At 35.7% G+C, this 20,432-nt stretch overlaps 2 protein-coding genes across 2 annotated transcripts; one reads left to right on the forward strand and one right to left on the reverse strand.

The window, feature by feature from the left end:
* The first annotated feature begins 947 nt into the window (after positions 1 to 947).
* LOC131037749 (iridoid oxidase-like) lies at positions 948 to 2,576 on the forward strand. The gene is made up of 2 exons (XM_057969945.2): positions 948 to 1,835; positions 1,928 to 2,576. Exons 1-2 carry the CDS (start codon positions 948 to 950, stop codon positions 2,558 to 2,560), a joined length of 1,521 nt encoding a protein of 506 aa, XP_057825928.2. The 3' UTR covers positions 2,561 to 2,576.
* Positions 2,577 to 7,577: 5,001 nt separating this feature from the next.
* Positions 7,578 to 8,396, reverse strand: LOC131876742 (uncharacterized). Its single transcript, XM_059222214.1, has one exon. The coding sequence runs from the start codon at positions 8,394 to 8,396 to the stop codon at positions 7,578 to 7,580; it is 819 nt and encodes a 272-aa protein (XP_059078197.1).
* Positions 8,397 to 20,432: the final 12,036 nt, after the last annotated feature.

Below are 20,432 nucleotides of genomic sequence, written 5' to 3' on the forward strand. Positions count from 1 at the left end.
TGTTGTATGAGCTATTATCATTTGCATACACATTTGATGTGTTGGTATGTGCCCAAGCTTGTTTGTTCACTCTTAACACATCCAAATTGATTTTGATCTTTAATGGAGCCTAAAGACATTGCCATTGACAAACAACCTATGACAGACATTTCTTCTTCTAACATATACGTTGCTCCTTGAAATAATCTCTATACAAAAAATTTGTTCGATAGTTATTAAAAGACTATAGACCAGTTAGTAGGAAGATTCTCAATTTAAAGGATACAAATGTTGTCTAATCGATTCAAAATAAAAAGTTGTTGAATCTCAATTATTCACAGATTAAAAATCATTGTTTTATATATATATATATATCCAACGTCATATACAACACAAATGTATATAATAAATAGACCCAACAACTCCCCACTTGATCTTGACCTTTCATAAACATATCCATTTTAATTTTTTATTGACAAAGGGCAAAGAATAACAGTCCAAAGCAGTAATATCTCCTAGACCGTGCCGTATTTTACATTGTATCGAGTTGTATTGTTTATCACATTTCACATGCATACACAAATGACAATGCCCGTTACCAAATATGACAAATTGATTCCACTTTTCTTGGAGGACAGTTTTGTCCGATTCCGTGAACGCTGTTCTTGGTATATTTAGGTCAACGATACTAAGTTACCGAATACATTTTTATATACACAAATCTTATCAGGAAAAATGGCGTCCTTTGATAGATCCCGATTTTTTGTCAGATTCCATCAAGAAATCATTTTAGGAAAATGATTTTTATACATAAAATATTTGTAAGGGAAAATGGTCAGCGTCTTTGACAGAGTCCCGGGAGATCTGAAATCTATTTAGGAATATATTTTTGTCCCAATGCTGTATAGATATCTATATATACTAATCTGCTGAGGAATTGATTCCCAAGCAGATCTAAAATCCATTCAATGGAAGGGCAATGGGTGATTTGGCTTTCAGCGCTGGTAAGCAGTGTGCTCGCTTATTTCTTAGTAGATTTAATGGGGAAAAGAAAGAAGAAGAGCAGAGCAAATCTTCCTCCTGGACCTCCTGGCTGGCCCATCGTGGGAAACCTTCTCCAGCTGGGGAAAAAACCCAATGAATCTCTGTGGGCTCTTTCTCAGCAATACGGTCCTCTCATGACTCTCTCTCTCGGCATGAAAACTGCTGTGGTGGTTTCATCCTCTGAAATGGCAAAAGAGGTCCTCAAAATCCACGACCAGAATTTTGCAGGACGGATTATGATAGAAGCAGCAAAGGTGTTTTCTCACCATGAATCTTCAATTGCTTTTGCTCAGTATGGAGATTACTGGCGGAAGTCCAGACGCATTGCCACTACAGAGCTTTTCACTCCCACCAGACTCCAAGCGCTGCAACATCTCAGAAGAGATCAAGTCTCCGAGACGATTCGAATGGTCTTTGAGAAGAAGGGGACGAGTATGAATATTGCAGAGCTGGTGTACTACGAGGGTCTCAATCTCATGAGCAACGCCATTTTCAGTAAGAACTTGTTCGATCCCAAAAATCTAGAGTCTGCAGAATTGAGAAACACTTTTAGTGAAATGGTGAACTTGACCGGAAAACCCAACTTGGCCGACTTTTATCCGTTTCTGAAGTTGGTGGACCCTCAGGGAGTGTGCCGTCGTCTGACATTCCATCATAAGCGACTACATGAGTACTTAGATGTATTCATACAAGATCGGTTGGAGGCGAGGAGGCAAGGGGTCGGTCTACCCAAGGAAAAGGACTTTCTCGACATTCTGCTCGATCTGACTGCCCATGATTTCACTCTGGTGAATATCAGGGCTTTACTCTTGGTGAGTCTTGTTCAACGCCTATTTTGACTCATTTTTTATTTAATAATATATTTTTATTATTATTGATGAGTCATTTCCTTATGATCATGTAGGAACTCTTGTCTGCTGGTAGTGATACTACTACTACAACAATTGAATGGGTTATGGTGGAACTAATTGCCAATCCTTACGTAATGAAAAAAGCGCAAAAGGAATTAGAAGAGGTAATTGGTCTCAATCGAAAAGTGGAAGAATCTGACATAGATCGTCTACCTTATCTCCATGCTATAGTGAAAGAAGTGTTTCGACTACACCCAGCACTTCCTTTGGCATTGCCCCATAGAGCAGACAACTCATGTGAGGTGGCAGGGTATATGATACCTAAGCATGCCATGGTGATTGTGAATCTGTGGGCAATTGGAAGAGATCCTAAAATTTGGAAAGAACCTTTAAAATTTATGCCAGAGAGGTTTTTTAATGGTGAGAATAGTAAGGTAAAGTATAAGGGACAAAATTTTGAGCTGATACCATTTGGAGCTGGAAGAAGAATATGCTTAGGACTTCCTTTGGCTCATCAAATGGTTCATTTTACTATTGCTTCCTTAATCCATTCCTTCAATTGGATGCTTCCAATAGGGATGAATTATAATAAGATAGACATGAGTGAGACATTTGGAATAGTATTAAAGAAGTCTAAAGAATTGCATGCAATCCCCACACCAAGATTACCAAATCATCTATACTAAAATAATATGTTAGTTCAATAAGGGTCAAAGAGGTTTACGATGAGTTTTTGGCTATGTAAATACCATTTACTAGCTCTTTTACCAAGTTTGATGTAAGTTTATGTTAACTGATATTATGAATCATTAAATAAATATTATGAAAGTGTTTAATGTCTCATGCTTATGTGCCTTGTATGCCTATTTGAATTTCTATTGGTACTAACATTATACTTATCGATGGTGTGTTTATTATCATTAATATAATTCATGCATTTAAATTTTTTTTTTGAAATTATTGTGTTCGGTTGTGTATTATGGGATGTATACATAATGACTTCTATTTTTAAACTATAATAGTGTTTTGGCTTCACTATTCACTATATTTGTTATGTGTCATTATGATGATGGTATTTTGTTCAACATTATGATTGGTGAACTTATTGATTTATGCATCTATGATATCTAAATCATGTTAACTTTAGATTATTTCAATTGAAGCAATTAATTGATAGTGTTTTATTGGCATTACATCATGTTGGATTTTTATATTGTGCTTTAACTTAGTAATGTTTGGGTTCATTTATGGCCTAGGAGTTGAGTTCTTAACAGGAGAATCCTTGTTGAAGATACATAAAGAGTCTTGATTGTATATTAATCATATATTATAAATCATATGTTTGTACACTTCACAAGATACAATGTAGGTATGATCTACTATAAGATTATATTTTAATGTCCATTTAGTTCGTAGTAACCCGTTATACTTAACCCAAGAAAATTTTGACCATTTTTTTTTTTTTATAAATTTAATCATTTGTGTTTGATTCAATTGCATACTCTGGGCATCTATCCATTTGGATTAGGCATTCATCCATCCGGGATGAGCATCTAACCATACAGGTTAGGCATCTGTCCATACGGGACATGAGGTTTCATCTATCCAATACGGGATAGGCATCTACCCAAACAGGGTAGGCATCTATCCAACTTGGGATAGGAGGTGCTCTGGCCAAAGACTTAGACTCATCGGGACCATTCGGATCCTGAGTCACTCACTAAGAATTACACTCCTTTAATAGGTGTGCCCCGAGGTCACCGTCCTTAGGAGCAAGTAAAATAATATATTGCAAGCTTGAATTCCACCTTGAAATTTGGCCTAAAGCCTCGGGAAGTCAAGCGAATCCATACGGGATTCCTTTCGAGTATGCGTTGAATTACTTTTTATTTTATTACACTTATCTTTCAATTAGGATTCTTCGCAATCCATCTTCTTACCAAATCCTAGACCCCATCCCCAAACGCCTGAGTACTAGGAACAACTCTGTCCCTAGACTGCCTACATACCCGTTTTGGCACGGGTTCAAGGCGTATAGTATGTAGTTTTGTTTCTAATCTATGGTTTAATGTAAATTGTTTGGTGGGTACGCAACCCTTTCTAGGGTCAATGTCCCAGACAGTTTCTCTGTGGTTGCTACCCATGATGGTAGCATTTAAGCAAAGGCTCAAGGTGGCTTAATGCTTGTGGCCTAAAGCCACTAGGTCCTAATACCTATCATAAGCGTCACCTGACTCAATTGTCAATCGTCAACAACTCTTTGAGATTAAGCCAAGTTTATAAAAGTATTTCACTCAATCAACCATAAAGGGGTTTACTATGGTTTAACTAGCAGATGTAAATCATTTAAAGATTATCTTATTAGATTATCGATCCAAGGGGGATTACCCGCCCCTTGGATTTTAACTTCCAAGTGTCCCTTATTACTCCTCGACGATTTATAGGGATGATGCCAAAGATGTCATTAATGTAGCTTTATTAGGCGTTAGGTGCAGTAGTTCAACACGACGGCATTACCCATAAGCGTGACCTAGAGACACCATATATACCGAATGTTGCTAAGTTTTTTTGTTTCCAACTCCTCTTGTTTAGATTTTTTTTTTTAAGAGGTCCAACTATTATACTTTGGAAGATTAAAATAAACATCACTCTAGAATAATTTAAAGTTGAGACTATTTTGCAAGAATTAAATAATTAAAAGAAAATAACTCATGAGTTTAATTCTACATATAAAGGAAAGAGATTTACTTAAACGTAACAACTTAATACTACTAGGTGGTTAATATTCAAAAGAGAGAGTTATCATCTAGTTCTCGTAAATTGTAATAACACAACTAGTGAGGTAATAATGGCTCTAATTTGTAATTGTATGAAGCGATTAAATGTATAAAAGGTGTACATTGTCTAGCAACTAACAAAAAAATTGCCTCCATCAAGAATTACACTTCGTGTTAGCAAATCGAATATTATAATAATCAATACAATTTATATTCAAGTTCACCTACCTATACAAATCAAAGTTTTTTTTTTCTTTTTTAAATGTTAAAATTATAATCAATTAATTCCAATTAACTTTGATAATTTACTAATGCATTAAAATAATTACCATATGATTAGCTTGTAAACATGTAAAACTAATTTACTAATGTTAATTCCAATTAAGATTGAAAATTTAATAGTACATAAAAATAAATACCATAATTAACATGTAAAAATAACCCACTTAGTTTATGTATTACTAATTAAATTTATTATTATTATTATTATTCTTTGTAAAAATTTATGGTACCACTTATAACCATAACTTATATTGTTTACTTTAACCTTCTAATCAGTTAATGTAAATCAAATTACATTATTAAAATTATATCAATATGAAAATCGAATTTATAATGGCAAAACGATTTGAAAATTAGTATTACAAATGCAGGAAAAATGAATTTCATAGTTATAAATATAAATGTCAAAGCAAATATTCAAACACCAAAATAGTCAGTTACTTTATTAAACCGCATGGCGAGGTAATTAGAAAATGAGTGGGGAGTGGGAAGTGGGCCCACGACCCCCCCACCCCCTCTCCCCCCCCAACTTCCCACATAAAAAGGCTTTCCAGTATAAAAGGATTCTTTTAAAATGGAAACAACGCGCCCTTTCTTTCCTTTTTTTTTTGAAAAGAAACATTTATATCAATGAATAACTCCCAATTAAAATTTATAATGTATTTCAATATATGATATTATTAACATATTCCTATTTTATATATATATATATATATGATCTGATTTTTTTTATTTATTTTTTTTGATAAAAATGGACAAGCCACTAAACTTATTTATTATTCATAAATATGTTTACATCGGGTTCAAAAGAGGCATACCGACAGGAAAGAACCCGCAAGAAAACCTTTGGTTGTAGCCTTAAAAAAAAAACTAAACACTACCCTTACATCATTTGTTACATATCCAATATGATCCCCCAAACCCCTACATATGAAATTATACAAGGGTCCCATAGGACTTTTACAAAAAAACCAGTCTGCTGCCAAATAAAGGGCTGAATAACAAAATTCCATCAATATATCATGAAGGACCACCAAGGAGACAAGAAACAATAGTAATGTAGGAACTTCTACCAATTGAAACCAAAGAGAGCCTCCTTGGAAGATATGATACTGCCAGAAAACTCCAGCATAACAGCAGCCAAAAAAACCTTTGAATCTGCATCCAAAAACCATACCACCAACTCCAAGATAAAAACAATCAGATATGCAAAAACCAAGAACTAGTGCTCTCCTCTAGAGGATCATGGGCTGAATTGGGAGGAGGAATAACCCTCAATGGAAGTGCCAAACAAGCAAGAGCGGTGAACAAAAAGCCCAAAGAAAGCAACGAGTGCAAGGCCTCAAAAACCACCCAAGCTTTATCCACATACTGATTAGGAACCAGATACAACAAAAAATCCATAGAAGCCCGTGTATCTTCCATGGTGTCACAAATCAACCCCATTCTTAATTCATACAATAATTGACCAAACAAACCATTAACCATGAGCTCATGGCGAGGAAGAAACCCACCATAATAAAAAGACCCCACATCAAAATGATAATCAGCCAATGCAGAAGAAACCATATCCCAATTACATACTGTCGAAAAAATGAACGTGGAAACCAAGAGGCAGACCAAATCATCGTCAAGTAAAATATCATAACAGATTGTAACAAACCAAGACAAAAGCATAGCATAAGAAATATGAGGCCAAATTTCCAGCCAACGGCACCTCAGAAGTTTGCGGAATTCAAAAGCCACCGCAGAGAAAACAAATTAAAGACCTTACCAAGCTTGTCACCATTATCCACGTTCTCATCCTCCGATACCCCAACTTCGAGCACCACTCTGTATATACTAGAGGCCATGGAAGATGACATTTGCAGAAAGAAGAAACTCCAGAAAAAACCACATAACCATAAAACCCAAAATGTTGCTTTTCTCATAATAAAACAAGATAACACATGAAAGTATTAATGAAAAACCCACCATCAACTTACCATAATAATAAGAACAGATATGCAAAATATCCATTGCAAACTTCCATGATTTGAACATTTCATAGGGGTTAACAACCCTGAAAACTGACAAACATAAATGAAAATCAAGAAGGAGAGGACACCACCACCAAAACAAATGATCACCGCATAATACCAAATCTGTCATGGCCGAAAACTCACACAGTGCGAACATTGATGCAGTACCAATCCTCAACAAATAATAATAACCCAAGATCGTACCGCACATTAAAAAGTAACACACATACCACAAACCTATGAAGGATCGAAAATAAAAGACATTCAAACTCACAAGCCACCACCCTTGAATATATCATGATCAACCATGTCCTCACCCTATAAATGGCATTATATATGACAGATACAGAAGTATGGTTTCTACATCAGATATAAGGCACATACAAAGTCATCCAGAAAGTGAAAAAGAAGATGAACCTGACAAATCAAGGAGGGTGGGCAACCAATCAGCCAAAAAGAAAAGAACTTTGAACACCTTCCCAAACTATCGAAGGAATTTCAGATGAATTAACCAACCAGAAATGAGCTTTACTTTCAATGGCAAGATTTGCCAGGAAATCAGTCACTCTGTTAATTTCCCTATAGCAATGACATATTAGGAAAGAATCAAAAGCATCTAATTTCTATAAAATTTGATCCAGCAAATACTGCAACTTCCAACAATTAGATTTATTCTTCATAACACTCTGAATAATAACCATTGAATCACCTTCAATTACTATGTTCTTGATCTTTAGAGAAATTGTCATATCCAACCCTAAAGACAAAGCTTGAAACTCAGCAAAATTGTTAGTGATATAACCAAGATCATGGCATTTAGCAAGAATGAGATGCGCATTATGATCAAAGATAGCCATCCCCACCCCTGCCTTCCCAGGGTTTCCCTGGGAGGCACCATCAAAATTAAGTTTAAAGTGACCCCAAGGCGAAGGTTTCCATTTGGTCAGTGCCCGCTTCGCAAGAGAATTATAACTCTTGGAGATTGAGCCATGAGAAGGTAAAGTCGAGAGGGCTCCCCAAACCCTGGTAATCCTACTATCCCAATGCAAGAAAGAAGATTGACTTCCCAAGTTCTTATAGATATAAGACAAAGCAACCTCCGAAATCGAGGCTCCTATTTTATGCAAAACCTCTGATACTAAGGAAGTAACCTTCTTAAAAATCATTTTATTCTGTTCCAGCCAAATATTCCAAATGATAATAGATTGAGAGATAACCCAAACACATGCACAAAAAGAAGAAGAAAACATGAGAGGGTGGGAATGAAAATGAGAGGCAAGGTCCTTGCCTATAACATCAGATAAGCCCAATTTACTAAGCAGCCAATTCCAAGAATCATAAGCAAAATCACAATGGAGAAACAGATGTGAGGAGGACTCCAGGTTCTTATTACAAAGAACACAAGGAAAAGCCACAGTAATGCCTAATCTATCCAACGGCATGCCTATAAGAACTCTATCCTAGACAGCCAACCAAGCAAAAAAACCAGCCTTGGGTAAACAAGTTGAATGCCAGAACAACTTATAGGGCCAATAAGAGCCAAAAGTTGTAGATAAAAGGGAAATATATCCTCCCTTAATAGAATATTTACCAGAAGCATTCCCAGTCCAAATAAATTCATCTTCAGAGTGCGAGAAAGTAATAAATGTTTCACTCAAAATCTTAACAAACTCTTCTTTCAAATGCAAATCCACATCAAGGAAGTCAATCGACTTCCATTTAACTAACTTCAAAGGACCATCCTGAACAATATCAAAATAATCTGCCACAAACACACCCCAAAGAGAGGTGATGAGACCAATCAAGGGAGACCAATCCCTAATACTAATCAAAGAACAATGTTTGTTCCATGATTCATCCCAGGGTATAGCTTTCCTTCCATTATGAACAACCCATGAGAGGCAGGGGATAATAACTGATCTACATTTGCATAAGAAATTCCAAATGACCGAACCAGAAGGTAAATTAGAGAATTTGAAAATACTCTCTTTGGGACCATTATTTAGATATTTGGCAAACATAATCTAATCCCAAAAAGAGGTAGGCTTCTCATACAATCTCCAAACCAATTTGGCCCCTAAGGCTAAATTTTGGGTCTCCAAATTATGAACCCCGATCCCCCTTGAAACCTATGGCAAGCAATTTTTCTCCCAAGCAACCAAAGGCAACCTCTTCTTGCCATCTTTATTATTATAGCAAAGAAAACATCAAAGAGTATCTTGCAAATTTACAACAACAGACTTGGGAGACTCTAAAACGGACATTAAATAAATTGGAATAGAACTCATAACAGATTTAATAAGTGTCAGTTTTCCAGCTGAAGTCAACCATTTGTGATTCCAAGAATGAATTCTTTTTGAAATGGCCGAAGTTACCTTATCCCAAAATCCAAGCCTATCTTGCTTAACAAAAAAGGGAATCCCAAGATAGGAACAGGGCAAGTTACCAATCTGAAAACCCCAGAAGGAATGCAACCTCTGCCGCACCAACAGTGATGTATTAAGAAAGAAGATTTTAGACTTATCAATATTGACTTTTTAACCTGAAAACAAGGCATATTCTTGAATAACACTTGAGATAATCTTAGCCTCTGACAGAGAATAATGCCCAAACAACAGGGTATCATTAGCAAAGAGGCAATGAGAGATAGCTTGAGGAAAATTCAAAAACCTAATACATCACCAAGAGCCCTGTGATCTAGCAGCCCTGATAGCCCAACTAAAGGATTCAACAAGCAGAATAAACAAAAAAGGAGAAAGGGGATCTCCTTGCCTCAAACCTCTGGAAGAGGAGAAGAAACCACAGGGAGAACCATTGAGGATTACTGAAAATCTAGCAGAAGACATACAAGAGCGAATCCATTTTACCCAAGCGTACGAAAAACCCAAACTCAACAACACTTTACACAAAGCATGTCATTCTACTCTATCACAAGCCTTCATCATATCAAGCTTAAGAATCATAGTCAAAGACCTCTGGGAGGAGATAGAATGCAACAACTGATGCGCTACAATAGCTCCTTCCGCAGTTTCCCTCCCTAGAACAAAACCCCCTTGCTCCAAGGAAATAAGCTATCTCTCCTTCGAATATCATTCGGAACATATGGTTAGAAAGAAACAATAGGATTTTAAGAAAGTTATCAGCTTCGCTCTCTGAAAATTTTAGTCAAGATAGAGGCTTCTATCTCAAAGGTGGATTTGTCATACATTCATAAGAATTTGGAAAATTTGACATCCTTCTCTCATTGGGATGGCAGGATTACAAGGACATGGAAATCTCTCTCTGCCATCCCTTCTCATGGGTCTGTTGCAAAAGGTCTGGTTACTAGTAATAAGAGACGTGCTGCTAGATGGGATCCTCCTCCTTTGGGCCATTTCAAGCTTGATTTTGATGGTGCTTCTAGGGGTAACCCCGAATTGGCTGGGGCTGGTATGGCTATTTTTTACTGTTTTAATAGTTGCGCAATGTCATGCCCTTGGTTCCTAGTCAAACAATTTTGCTGAATGCCAAGCTTTGTCACTTGGGATTGATTTGGCTATTTCTTTAGGGATTAAAAATCTATTGATTCAGGGGGATTCGATGGTCATCATTCAGAGTGTTATGAGTTGTAAGAGTAATTTGTTGGCACTTGAAGTACATTTTAGATCATATTTTGGAGAAATTATCCTTCTTTGATACATTCTCATTATCTCATTGTTTTAGAGAGTTGAATAGGCTGGCAGATTTTCTGGCTAACATGGCAATTGACACCGGTGCTCAACTTAAGATTGTGGAGGTAAGTGATATTCCTCAAGACATTTTTCTTAGGTATTTGATCTAATCCTAAGGTTTTAAGGTGATTGTTTTGGGCTACTTCTTTCCATTATCTCTTGAGGTATTCATATTATCCTCTACTCTGATCAGATTGTATTTGTACCACATGTGTAGATAGGAGGATGATAGGCTCTATTATGTTTCTGTTTACATATGGTGTAATCTTACAATTCTACATTTGGGCTAGATGTTGATGTTTATATCTCATGAGGTGTGGTTAGCAGGTAAACTACAGTTTGCAAATCATTCTAAAGATCAATTTATATTTTGTTGAGGTATGGGTTCTTGGGTATTTGATCTAACCTATGGGTTTATGGTAATTCATTTCAATTTATCTGTTTCTATTATCTCTTGAGGTACTCGTGTTATCCTTTACTCTAATCAAATTTTATTTGCACCACATGTGTAGATAGGAGGATGATAGGATATATTATGCTATTATTTACATATGGTATGTTCTTAAAATTTTCTTATGGGCTAGATGATGCGGTGTGTATCCCATGAGGTATGGTTAGCAGGTAATTTGCAGTTTTTGTCGAATATGCATGTTATTATAAAGATAAATTGAAATACTATTGAGGTAAGGGATATTCCTCAAGGCTATGTGTAAGGCAATAGGATGCCTTGTATAGGCCCTCTATTTTATATAGAAATCACATTTTTACTTTGTGTATCAGTCATTTATAGGGTGGTTGTGTTTTGAGCAGTTTTTTGTTTTCAGTCCTTCATAGGTTGTGGCATGCTTGTAACTTTTTAATGTGCAGTATGTTCCTAGGCTTTTATTACTTGTTAAAGTATTTGTACTATATTTTTGGCCGCCTTGTGTGTGTTCTCGGCCTCGACAGAATTGGTTTTATGTGATAATCATTGTTGAGGGTGGTGTCCTCTCTTGCTTGATATTCATTTATGGATGTCAGTTGACGGGTTGTTAATCCATGTGAAATGTTCAAATCAAGTAAGGTTGCAATGGATATTTTGCATTGCCATTATGGGAAGTTAAGGGCGGTTTTCTCATTTATATTATCTTGTCAAGCAGCTTTTTATGTTTATGTTTATGTGGCTTTTTTGGAGCTCTTCCTCCTACAAATGTCTTCTTCTCTATCTATTGGGGCATACAGAGTGGTTTTAGAAGCCTGAATAGTGGAAGAAGAAAATGAGGACAATTTTGTCAAGCTTGGTAAGGTCTTTAATTTGTTTACTCCTGCGGTGGATTTTGGATTCTATAGGCCTATGGGGTGTCAATGGCTCGAAGTTTGCCCTCAGGTTTCTTATGTTGAGCTTTTCTCTCACTTTGTTACTATTTGTTATGATGTTTTACTTGATGAGGATTTGGTCCGCCTCTTGGTTTCTACGTTTATTTTTTCGACGGTATGTAATTGGGCCTCGGTTTCTCCTGCATTGGCTGATTGTCATTTTGATATGGGGTCATTTTACTACGATGGCTCTCTTCCTCGTCACGAGCTTATGGTTAATGGTTGGTCTGGCCAATTATTGCATGAATTATGAATGGGATTGATATGTGATTCCATGGAAGACACTCGAGCCTCCATGGACTTTCTGTTGTATCTGGCTCCTCATCAGTGTGTGGATAAAGCTTGGGTTGTCTTTGAGACATTGCATTTGTTGATCACTCTAGGCTTTTTATTCTCTGCTCCTACTTGTTTGGCTTTTCCTCTAAGGGTTATTCCTCCTTCGGTCTCAGCTCATGAACCTCCGGAGGAGAGCACTAGCTCTTGGTTTTTGGATATCTGACTGCTTTTTGGAGTTGGTGGAATGGTTTTTGTTGTTGCAGATTGGGAGGTTCTTTGGCTTCTATTAGGCTCAGATGGCTATCTATGGCTTTGGCAGGAACTTATACATCTGTAGTATCTCCCTGGTGGTCCTTCATGGCATTTTTGTTCAGCCCTTCATTTGGTGGCAGTCTGGTTTTTTGTAATTGTCCTATGGGACCCTTGTAAAAAATTTAAAGGTAGGGGGTTGGGGGATCTGTCTGGACAGCAACAAATGATGTAAGGGTAGTGCCTAGTTTTATTTTTTTGAAGGCTACAAACAGAGGTTTTCTTGCAGGTTCTTTCCTGCCAGTATGCCTTTTTTGAACCCGATGTAAACATTTTATTAATAATATATAAGTTTAGTGGATTTTCCACTTTTACCAAATAAAAAATAAAAAATTGATTAACTATTTTATAGGGATTTGATTCACACCGTTTGAATTAAATAAAGTAAAAATTTAAATATTTCTATTAAAAAATAAACCGTATCTTTTATAATTATAATTTTGTATCATGTTTTTGAAATTGTTCTATTTTTTATTAAAAAAATTAATCATTTTAATAAATATAATATAATTTTATAATATTTAATCATAAATTTAGATTATTTTCATTCAATCATTAAACATATCTATTTTCACTTTATTGTTTATATTATATAATTTTATGATTATTAATAAAAAAAATAAAAATTATTTTGATAAAAGTGGATTTACCACTAAATTATATTAATATTTTAATCTTTTACATGGTGTCTGGTTCAACAAGCAATGGAGGGAGTGAGCGAGTAAGAAAACCCTCCAGTATTGCTCCAAAAAACTTAAGGCCTACCTACCCATTACAAAGAGGCCTCATGGGCATAATCCAAAATACCCCTCCCCATATTACATAGCATTTCCATTAGATACAAAAGAAGTTGCCATAAAAGGCATACAAAAAGATATCAGATGCATAATCATCATTTCAGCACACTGTGAAGAACACCGCAATAATGGCATAGAAGAACAACTGCCAATTACAACATCAGAACAACAAAAAATGAAGATCCTCAAACCACCCTTGGCTACACAGAACAATTCTCCAATCTATTTATTAGCATAAAACTCAAAAAAGGAAATGAAACCACTGTAAGAGAGCATGCCATAATGAAAACCGATATCAGATAGAGAATAACCCAAATAAGAAGGAGAGCAGGATGCTGAAATCCTGATGGAATAAACAAGAGGCCGATCCAAAAGAACCAAGCAAATGAAAGAAAAACAAGAAACCACTGCATATACCACAACACCTGCAGATTCCAAGATTCAAAACTCAACCACCACCTTCCAAGCTTCAAGAAAATCATTTGAATAAAGCAGCTTACACTCCCACCCAAAATCCTCATCTTAGAACGTATGAGAATGACAACCCCTGGAAGGATAGAAGCACCAAGAGGAAAGAATGTTAAGATCAAAGATATAACAAACTCATATATATCGCAAACCAAATGAAGGAAGACATCATAACAAATATAACGTGAAGCGATGCTAGAAATCTCACAAAAGTTGAGATAAACAACTCGCACAATCATGATTACCAAAAAAAATAATATAATCTTAAACTAATAATTAATAATTAAATTTAAGATTAATTTTATTATTATAATTATAATTATATAAATTTCTATATCAACAACTATGAACCAAAATACTAAATACTATTATCAATTGATCAATTTCTATATCACTGTGTATTTAAAAAATATTAAATAATATCATTAATTCATCAATATCTATTAAACAGTTATTAAATATTACCATCATTTATCAATTTGTATATCAATATTAATTAAAAAAATACTAAATACTACCATCAAGTTATCAATACCTATTAAAAAATGTAGACACCTAAAATTAACATTTGATTAATTTAAGCCTATCAACATAATTAATTAACTTTATTGTGTTATCCTTATTCCTATCAGAATCAGTTAAATCTAATTTGATTAATCTTGTCACTATAGTCCAATAATTAATTTATCAAGTAAATTAATTTCTCCTATTCTTCTAAAGTCCTCTCAATAATTATTTCTTCTAAAACCCACTCAGTTAATTAATTCTAATTAATTAACCTAGTCATGTGATTCCTACAAATCACTTTTCTTAATCCCACTTGACCTAATTAATCCTCCTTGAATCTCTCATAATCATGATTATCATTATTCTCCAATTTTTTAATTCCCACTCATGTCACATTAAACTTTTAATCTCTCGAAGAAATTCAAATTTCTTTGAATCCCTCAATGCATCCTTATTTTGAAATTTTTAATTCCTCAAGTTTGAAATTCAAATTTCTCCATCCTTTATTCCTCTATTTCCTATCCATATCCATCCACTTAATCCATCTATACTAATAATAACCCCCTCCTATCCAAACAAATCCCTCATCCATCTATCCACTTACCAATCCTTGGTTCTCCCTTGTCATTGGTTCCATTCAATCAAATCCTATCCACCGATCCACCCCATCCAATCCAATTTATAATCCAATCCTACATTATCCAATCATCTCTTCCAATTCAATCATTAATCCCATCCTCAATCCAATCATATTCATTCATCCATCCCCCTTTTCATCCTATCTAATCATTTATCCTCCTTCCAATCCTATCCAATCCATCAAACTGAGCTTTCCCCATCTACCTGAGCTCGCACTAACTTGTGCCAAATCCAAGCACTCATCCATACTACGTTAATCAAATCCAAGCAACAATCCTCTCATCTATAGATCTTGCACATCCAACTTGTCTTTTGTCATTCATCAATCAATCCATCACCTGCCCATCGGGATATATCCTTCCCTAGTCCGGCAGTTTATCCAAATCCATATCCTACTCTTGGCAAGAGAAATCAGTTAGTCATGTGCATGTTGTTTGCATGCTTGAGCTTTTCGCTTTGTTTTCATCTTGTGTCCCAGGACTATACTTGTTCAGGACTGCCTTGATCATCCTATATCTTGGTATGTCTTGGATGGTGTATAATGGGGCATAGTTTTCATGGCATGGTGTGTTCGAAGGTCTTCCTTGTATGAACCGACAACCCTGCATTAGTGTTTATCAACACTTGCATGATTGTGTGCAAGGAATTCCTGTTTGACTGAGCATCAGTCCATGCCTCGGATCTTCATATCATCCTAGTTCTTATAATCAGTGGTGTAGACTATCCATGGCAATATCAAATCTAGGTTTGCTCTCTATACTTGCTCAACAAGAAATCCAATCCATCTATCATTTCTTTGTCTCATTTCATTCACAACACTCCAACTCATCCTACTTCCCTCTTTCATTATCTTCATCCTTTCATCACTTATTCTTCTAATTCCTTTTCGAGAGCACACCTGTGTTCTTCGAACCCGCATGTCCTCTCGAGGGGGCATACCACTGCTTCCTCATCATCCTTCCCCCTCCTCATTCTTCCTCATCTTATGACTGGGGCATCGTGCTACTAGTCCTTATCCTTTTCTTCCACTATGTTTTATTCTTCTTTGATATCACGTCATTTCACGATGCTATATCAAAGAGGGGCAAAATGTAGACACCTAAAATTAACATTTGATTAATTTAAGCCTATCAACATAATTAATTAACTTAATTGTGTTATCCTTATTCCTCTCAGAATCAATTAAATCTAATTTGATTAATCCTGTCACTATAGTCCAATAGTTAATTTATCAAATAAATTAATTTCTCATATTCTTCTAAAGTCCTCTCAATAATTATTTCCTCTAAAACCCACTCAGTTAATTAATTCTAATTAATTGACCTAGTCATGTGATTCCTACAAATCACTTTTCCTAATCCCACTCAGCCTAATTAATCCTCCTTGAATCTCTCATAATCATGATTATCATCATTCTCCAATTTTTTAATTCCCACTCATGTCACATCAAACTTTGAATCTCTCAAATAAATTCAAATTTCTTTGAATCCCTCAATGCATCCTTATTTTGGAATTTTTAATTCCTCAAGTTTGAAATTCAAATTTCTCTCCCCTTTTTCCAAAGGAATTTTATATTCCTATTTATTTTTCCAAGGCACCCTTGATCCATGCCTTCTATCCAAAATCAATCTCAACCCTTCATAATAAAATCAATCTTGGCCCTCCATTGGCCTTCTCCAATCTATAAATTGGAGCCAATTATCCTCACAAAATCCACTTCTCATGCATTGTTATGATGCCCTTTTCTCCTCTTCTCTCTCTAATCTTCTAATCCAAATCCTCTTATCCATCACTCAAATCCAATCCAATAATCCATTAGTCTTGTTAAGCAAAGGAGAGCATTTCACATCACAAGCAATCAAAGGAGCACATCAAGTGGAGCATCATCAAAGGGCGCCTTCACTTCATCAAGCTCAATCTGAGGGAGAGGTAAAGATAGCAAGGTAAAAAGCATTATTTTCAAATTTTTATGTGGTTTTGTGTATGCTTCATGTTCTTATGCTTTTAGTGTTTGATTTGTATGCTAACCACCACTAATCCACCTTGCTCATTTTTCCCCTCTTCAAAAAATACTAAATATTGTCATTAATTTATCAATTTCTTATCAATACCTATTGAGAAAAATAATTACGCCGAAGGCGTCTCTTTATTTGAGATGCACTAATTGATATGGGAAATCAACTGTTCACATTTATTTAGAGGCCTGCAAGACGATTGAAACGTTTGTAGCCATCGATTCTTTTCATTGATTTTTCACATTTTTTGATTGTTTTTCTCACTTTGTATTTTTTCATGGTTTCTGTCCACCTCTCACAATTATCTAAACATCTATTTGTTTAAATACCTTCACCGGCCACCAGTACATCGTATTACTTTATGCCAAATTTTTAATTTTTTTATACACGCGTTTTCCCTTGACGTGTTGTCATTTTAACCTTGTGAATTGATTGAAATTTCTGCCATAAAGAGATTGGTTTCGGTCCCTTTTTTTTCAAAGAATAGCACAATTAAAGTAAATTTTTTTAAAAAAATTACTATGTTGTGTATAAACTATTTTTGGAATTTGTGAATTAAAAAATCAAAGCCAGCACTATAAGAAAAATGAATTTGTATTTGTATGTTTTGCAAGGTAAGCATATATTTTCAATGTTGTTTTCTATAGAAGGACAAAGTCAAAAAAATCATCGAAATTATTGCTAATGTCTTTTTCAGCAGTTTTGTTGCTGATTTGTTTTTTAATACAATTTATATTTGATATAAGATAAAATAATAGTAATATAATATCAAATCATTAATAATTATTATAATATTTAATCTTTTTATCTTATTGTAATAAATTTATATAATAATAGTCTTCAGACATGTAGTGTCACAGTTTAAACACTTTGTTGGTAAAGCGGTCACCAAGGTTAAAAACCCTGCTAGGCCATTGTGCTTGCAGGCCTTGTGTCTTCGTTGGGCCATTGTGCTCATGGGTTTGAACAAGTGAAGTGTGGGGATGAGGTCCCCCTTTTGTGGCCTCACCGGTTCATAGCTCCAAGTCAAAAGTGTTTCAGGTGGAGTCAGAGGGCATGTCATGCCAATGTCACTGGTCACGTTAAAAAATTTACCAAGCATTAAATTAAAAAAAAATCATATAATAATAACAATCATACTAATTATAATATTGTTGTAGTTTATATAAATTACATTTTAAGGATATATAAAAAATTAGAAATATAATAATATAATAATAATGAAATAATATTATAATAAAAATTATAATAGAAGATAATAAAAATAATTAATGTAATATTAGTTACAATATCATAATGATAATATAATAAAAATAATATATTTTTTATTTTTTATTTTTTATTTTGATAAGTTCTACCATTATGGAGGGTAGAGCCCTCTATTAGCTTAAAAAGATTTACATAACAGATAAACCTGGCTGGATTACATAATCTAGATCGGTATACCCCCATCCTCCAAAATCTCCAATGGTCTCTATGTCGAGTCTCCCTGGTCCACCATCTCCTTATCAAAGAACCAAGACAGTGGAGGATCTAAACTTCCCAAGTTGATCTCATAGACTTGGTTGGCTACCATTAGCCAATATGGTTCTGCTGAAAACCCATCTCCAACTTTGAAACCCGCCTCATGCGATCTCCATACTTGCACTATTGGGACAAATAAATTCTTGAAAATGATCCTATCATGTGTGTGATCCCCCCCCGGGGGCTAGCTTCCAATATCCTCACCATCACCTGCATCGTCTACCCATCCTGTATTTTGAAAAGCCTTGGACATTGCTCCTCACAGGTCTCTTCATTATAGGAGCAGCCTATAGTTTCAAACGCCCTTTTAATTACCTCTCAGGGATGCTACTTCCATCTTCTGAATGGGAATCTGCTTGCTTCCTCTAAATACAGGCCCTACCCTATCCCTGAGTGAGGCTCGGCATCCAAAATCACACAACCTAAATTGAGATGTAGGATTTGAATGCTCTCAACCACAATTTAGCTATCATTGGGATCGTCCCCCGACTCCAATCAATTTCATTACAAATCGGTCAAAAAGCCTCGCTCAAAAACCTACCCTCTATCTACATCGCCAGCCCAGAAAGCGACAGAACAGAGGGCACAAATTCTGTGAAACCGACCTCCTAACCTATCCCACTCCTTGATAAATTTGTCTCCCCTTCCTTTATGAAGCAGTCACCAACAGATTTTTTTATTTCATGAAACTTGATTACATCCAACCAATAACAATCGGGTTACAGCATATCGGCTCAAAGGCTTGGTAGAACATACAGAATGGGTCACAACCGGGACCTTGAATCTTGAGATCTATCTTCTACGCACAATCTAGCTACTTGATTCTATGATTTATTACATCCTAATGTACAATTACAATTATATATACTGATCCAAAGGATCCAGTCCCCAAAAGGGATCAAAACCCGAAGAAAAGGACCTAACGTGTAAAATAAACAAGGTCGGCCTCTGCCAAGAAATTCTTTCGAAAAATCCAAAGGATGAAATGTAGATCGCAGGAAAAGGTCGGCCACATGCCAAAGAACATCGAATCAACGCCTAAAGCTCTGCAAGCTTCAGAAGGGGTTCCAATAGATCACCAAAATAGGTCCAGGCAACCGATAACAAGAACTGTCAACCAGTAATAGGAAACTGTCAAGGAAACCGATAGCGATATCTTGCCGGAAAATGATCCAAATGCGATGCAGTATGGAAGCAAGAAAGATTATCAAGTCTTCAAGTAGAATCCAACTCCACATGATCCAGTGAGCCAAAACCGGGACACACAGAAAGAAAAGTTGAAACTGCAAATAGAAAGGAAAATATTTTTGGTTGATGCAAGATTGCTATGAATCGAGGATGCTCTTGCATCACTTTATGAGAATCTCGCTAAGACCCTGTGGTACATTCTCTAGATCCAACTCTATATCCTTGATATGGCCCTGTACTCCTTCATTGGCCAACCAGTCGGCAGCCCTATTGTTATCCCTATAGGTATGAGTGATCTCGTAATCTGTAAGCATATTGAGCAACTCATATATCCTCGGGATCCACTGTTTGACTCTCCAATTTACAACTTGTCCCTTGGATATTGCATTAATCACAAAAGATGAATCACCTTCTACATCGACAAAGGAGAAACCATTATCCCTACAGAATCAACCCCCTTTTTAATCCCATCAACTCTGCCTCATTGTTGGTTGCAGATCCCATGAATCCATGAGCAACCGCAACACATTTACCAAGCCAATTTTTAATAATGGCCCCAAAACCTACCTCCCCCAAGTTGCCTTTAGCAGCCCCATCAAAGTTCAATTTGAGTCTTCTCGAAGTCGGTTTCTTCCAACACACCACCCTGTGATTTCCTCTTTTGGACTTCACAATATTTGTGTTCGTTG

The sequence above is a fragment of the Cryptomeria japonica genome, chromosome 6 (assembly GCF_030272615.1).
Source record: "Cryptomeria japonica chromosome 6, Sugi_1.0, whole genome shotgun sequence".
Taxonomy (NCBI): domain Eukaryota; kingdom Viridiplantae; phylum Streptophyta; class Pinopsida; order Cupressales; family Cupressaceae; genus Cryptomeria; species Cryptomeria japonica.

What these genes read in the sequence shown, in the direction of transcription:
- LOC131876742 (XM_059222214.1), bottom strand. Translation starts at nt 8,396, where the DNA reads ATGCCGTTGGATAGATTAGGCATTACTGTGGCTTTTCCTTGTGTTCTT.
- LOC131037749 (XM_057969945.2), top strand. Translation starts at nt 948, where the DNA reads ATGGAAGGGCAATGGGTGATTTGGCTTTCAGCGCTGGTAAGCAGTGTG. An exon ending in ATATCAGGGCTTTACTCTTG is followed by an intron (nt 1,836 to 1,927) that starts GTGAGTCTTGTT and finishes ATGATCATGTAG; the next exon opens with GAACTCTTGTCTGCTGGTAG.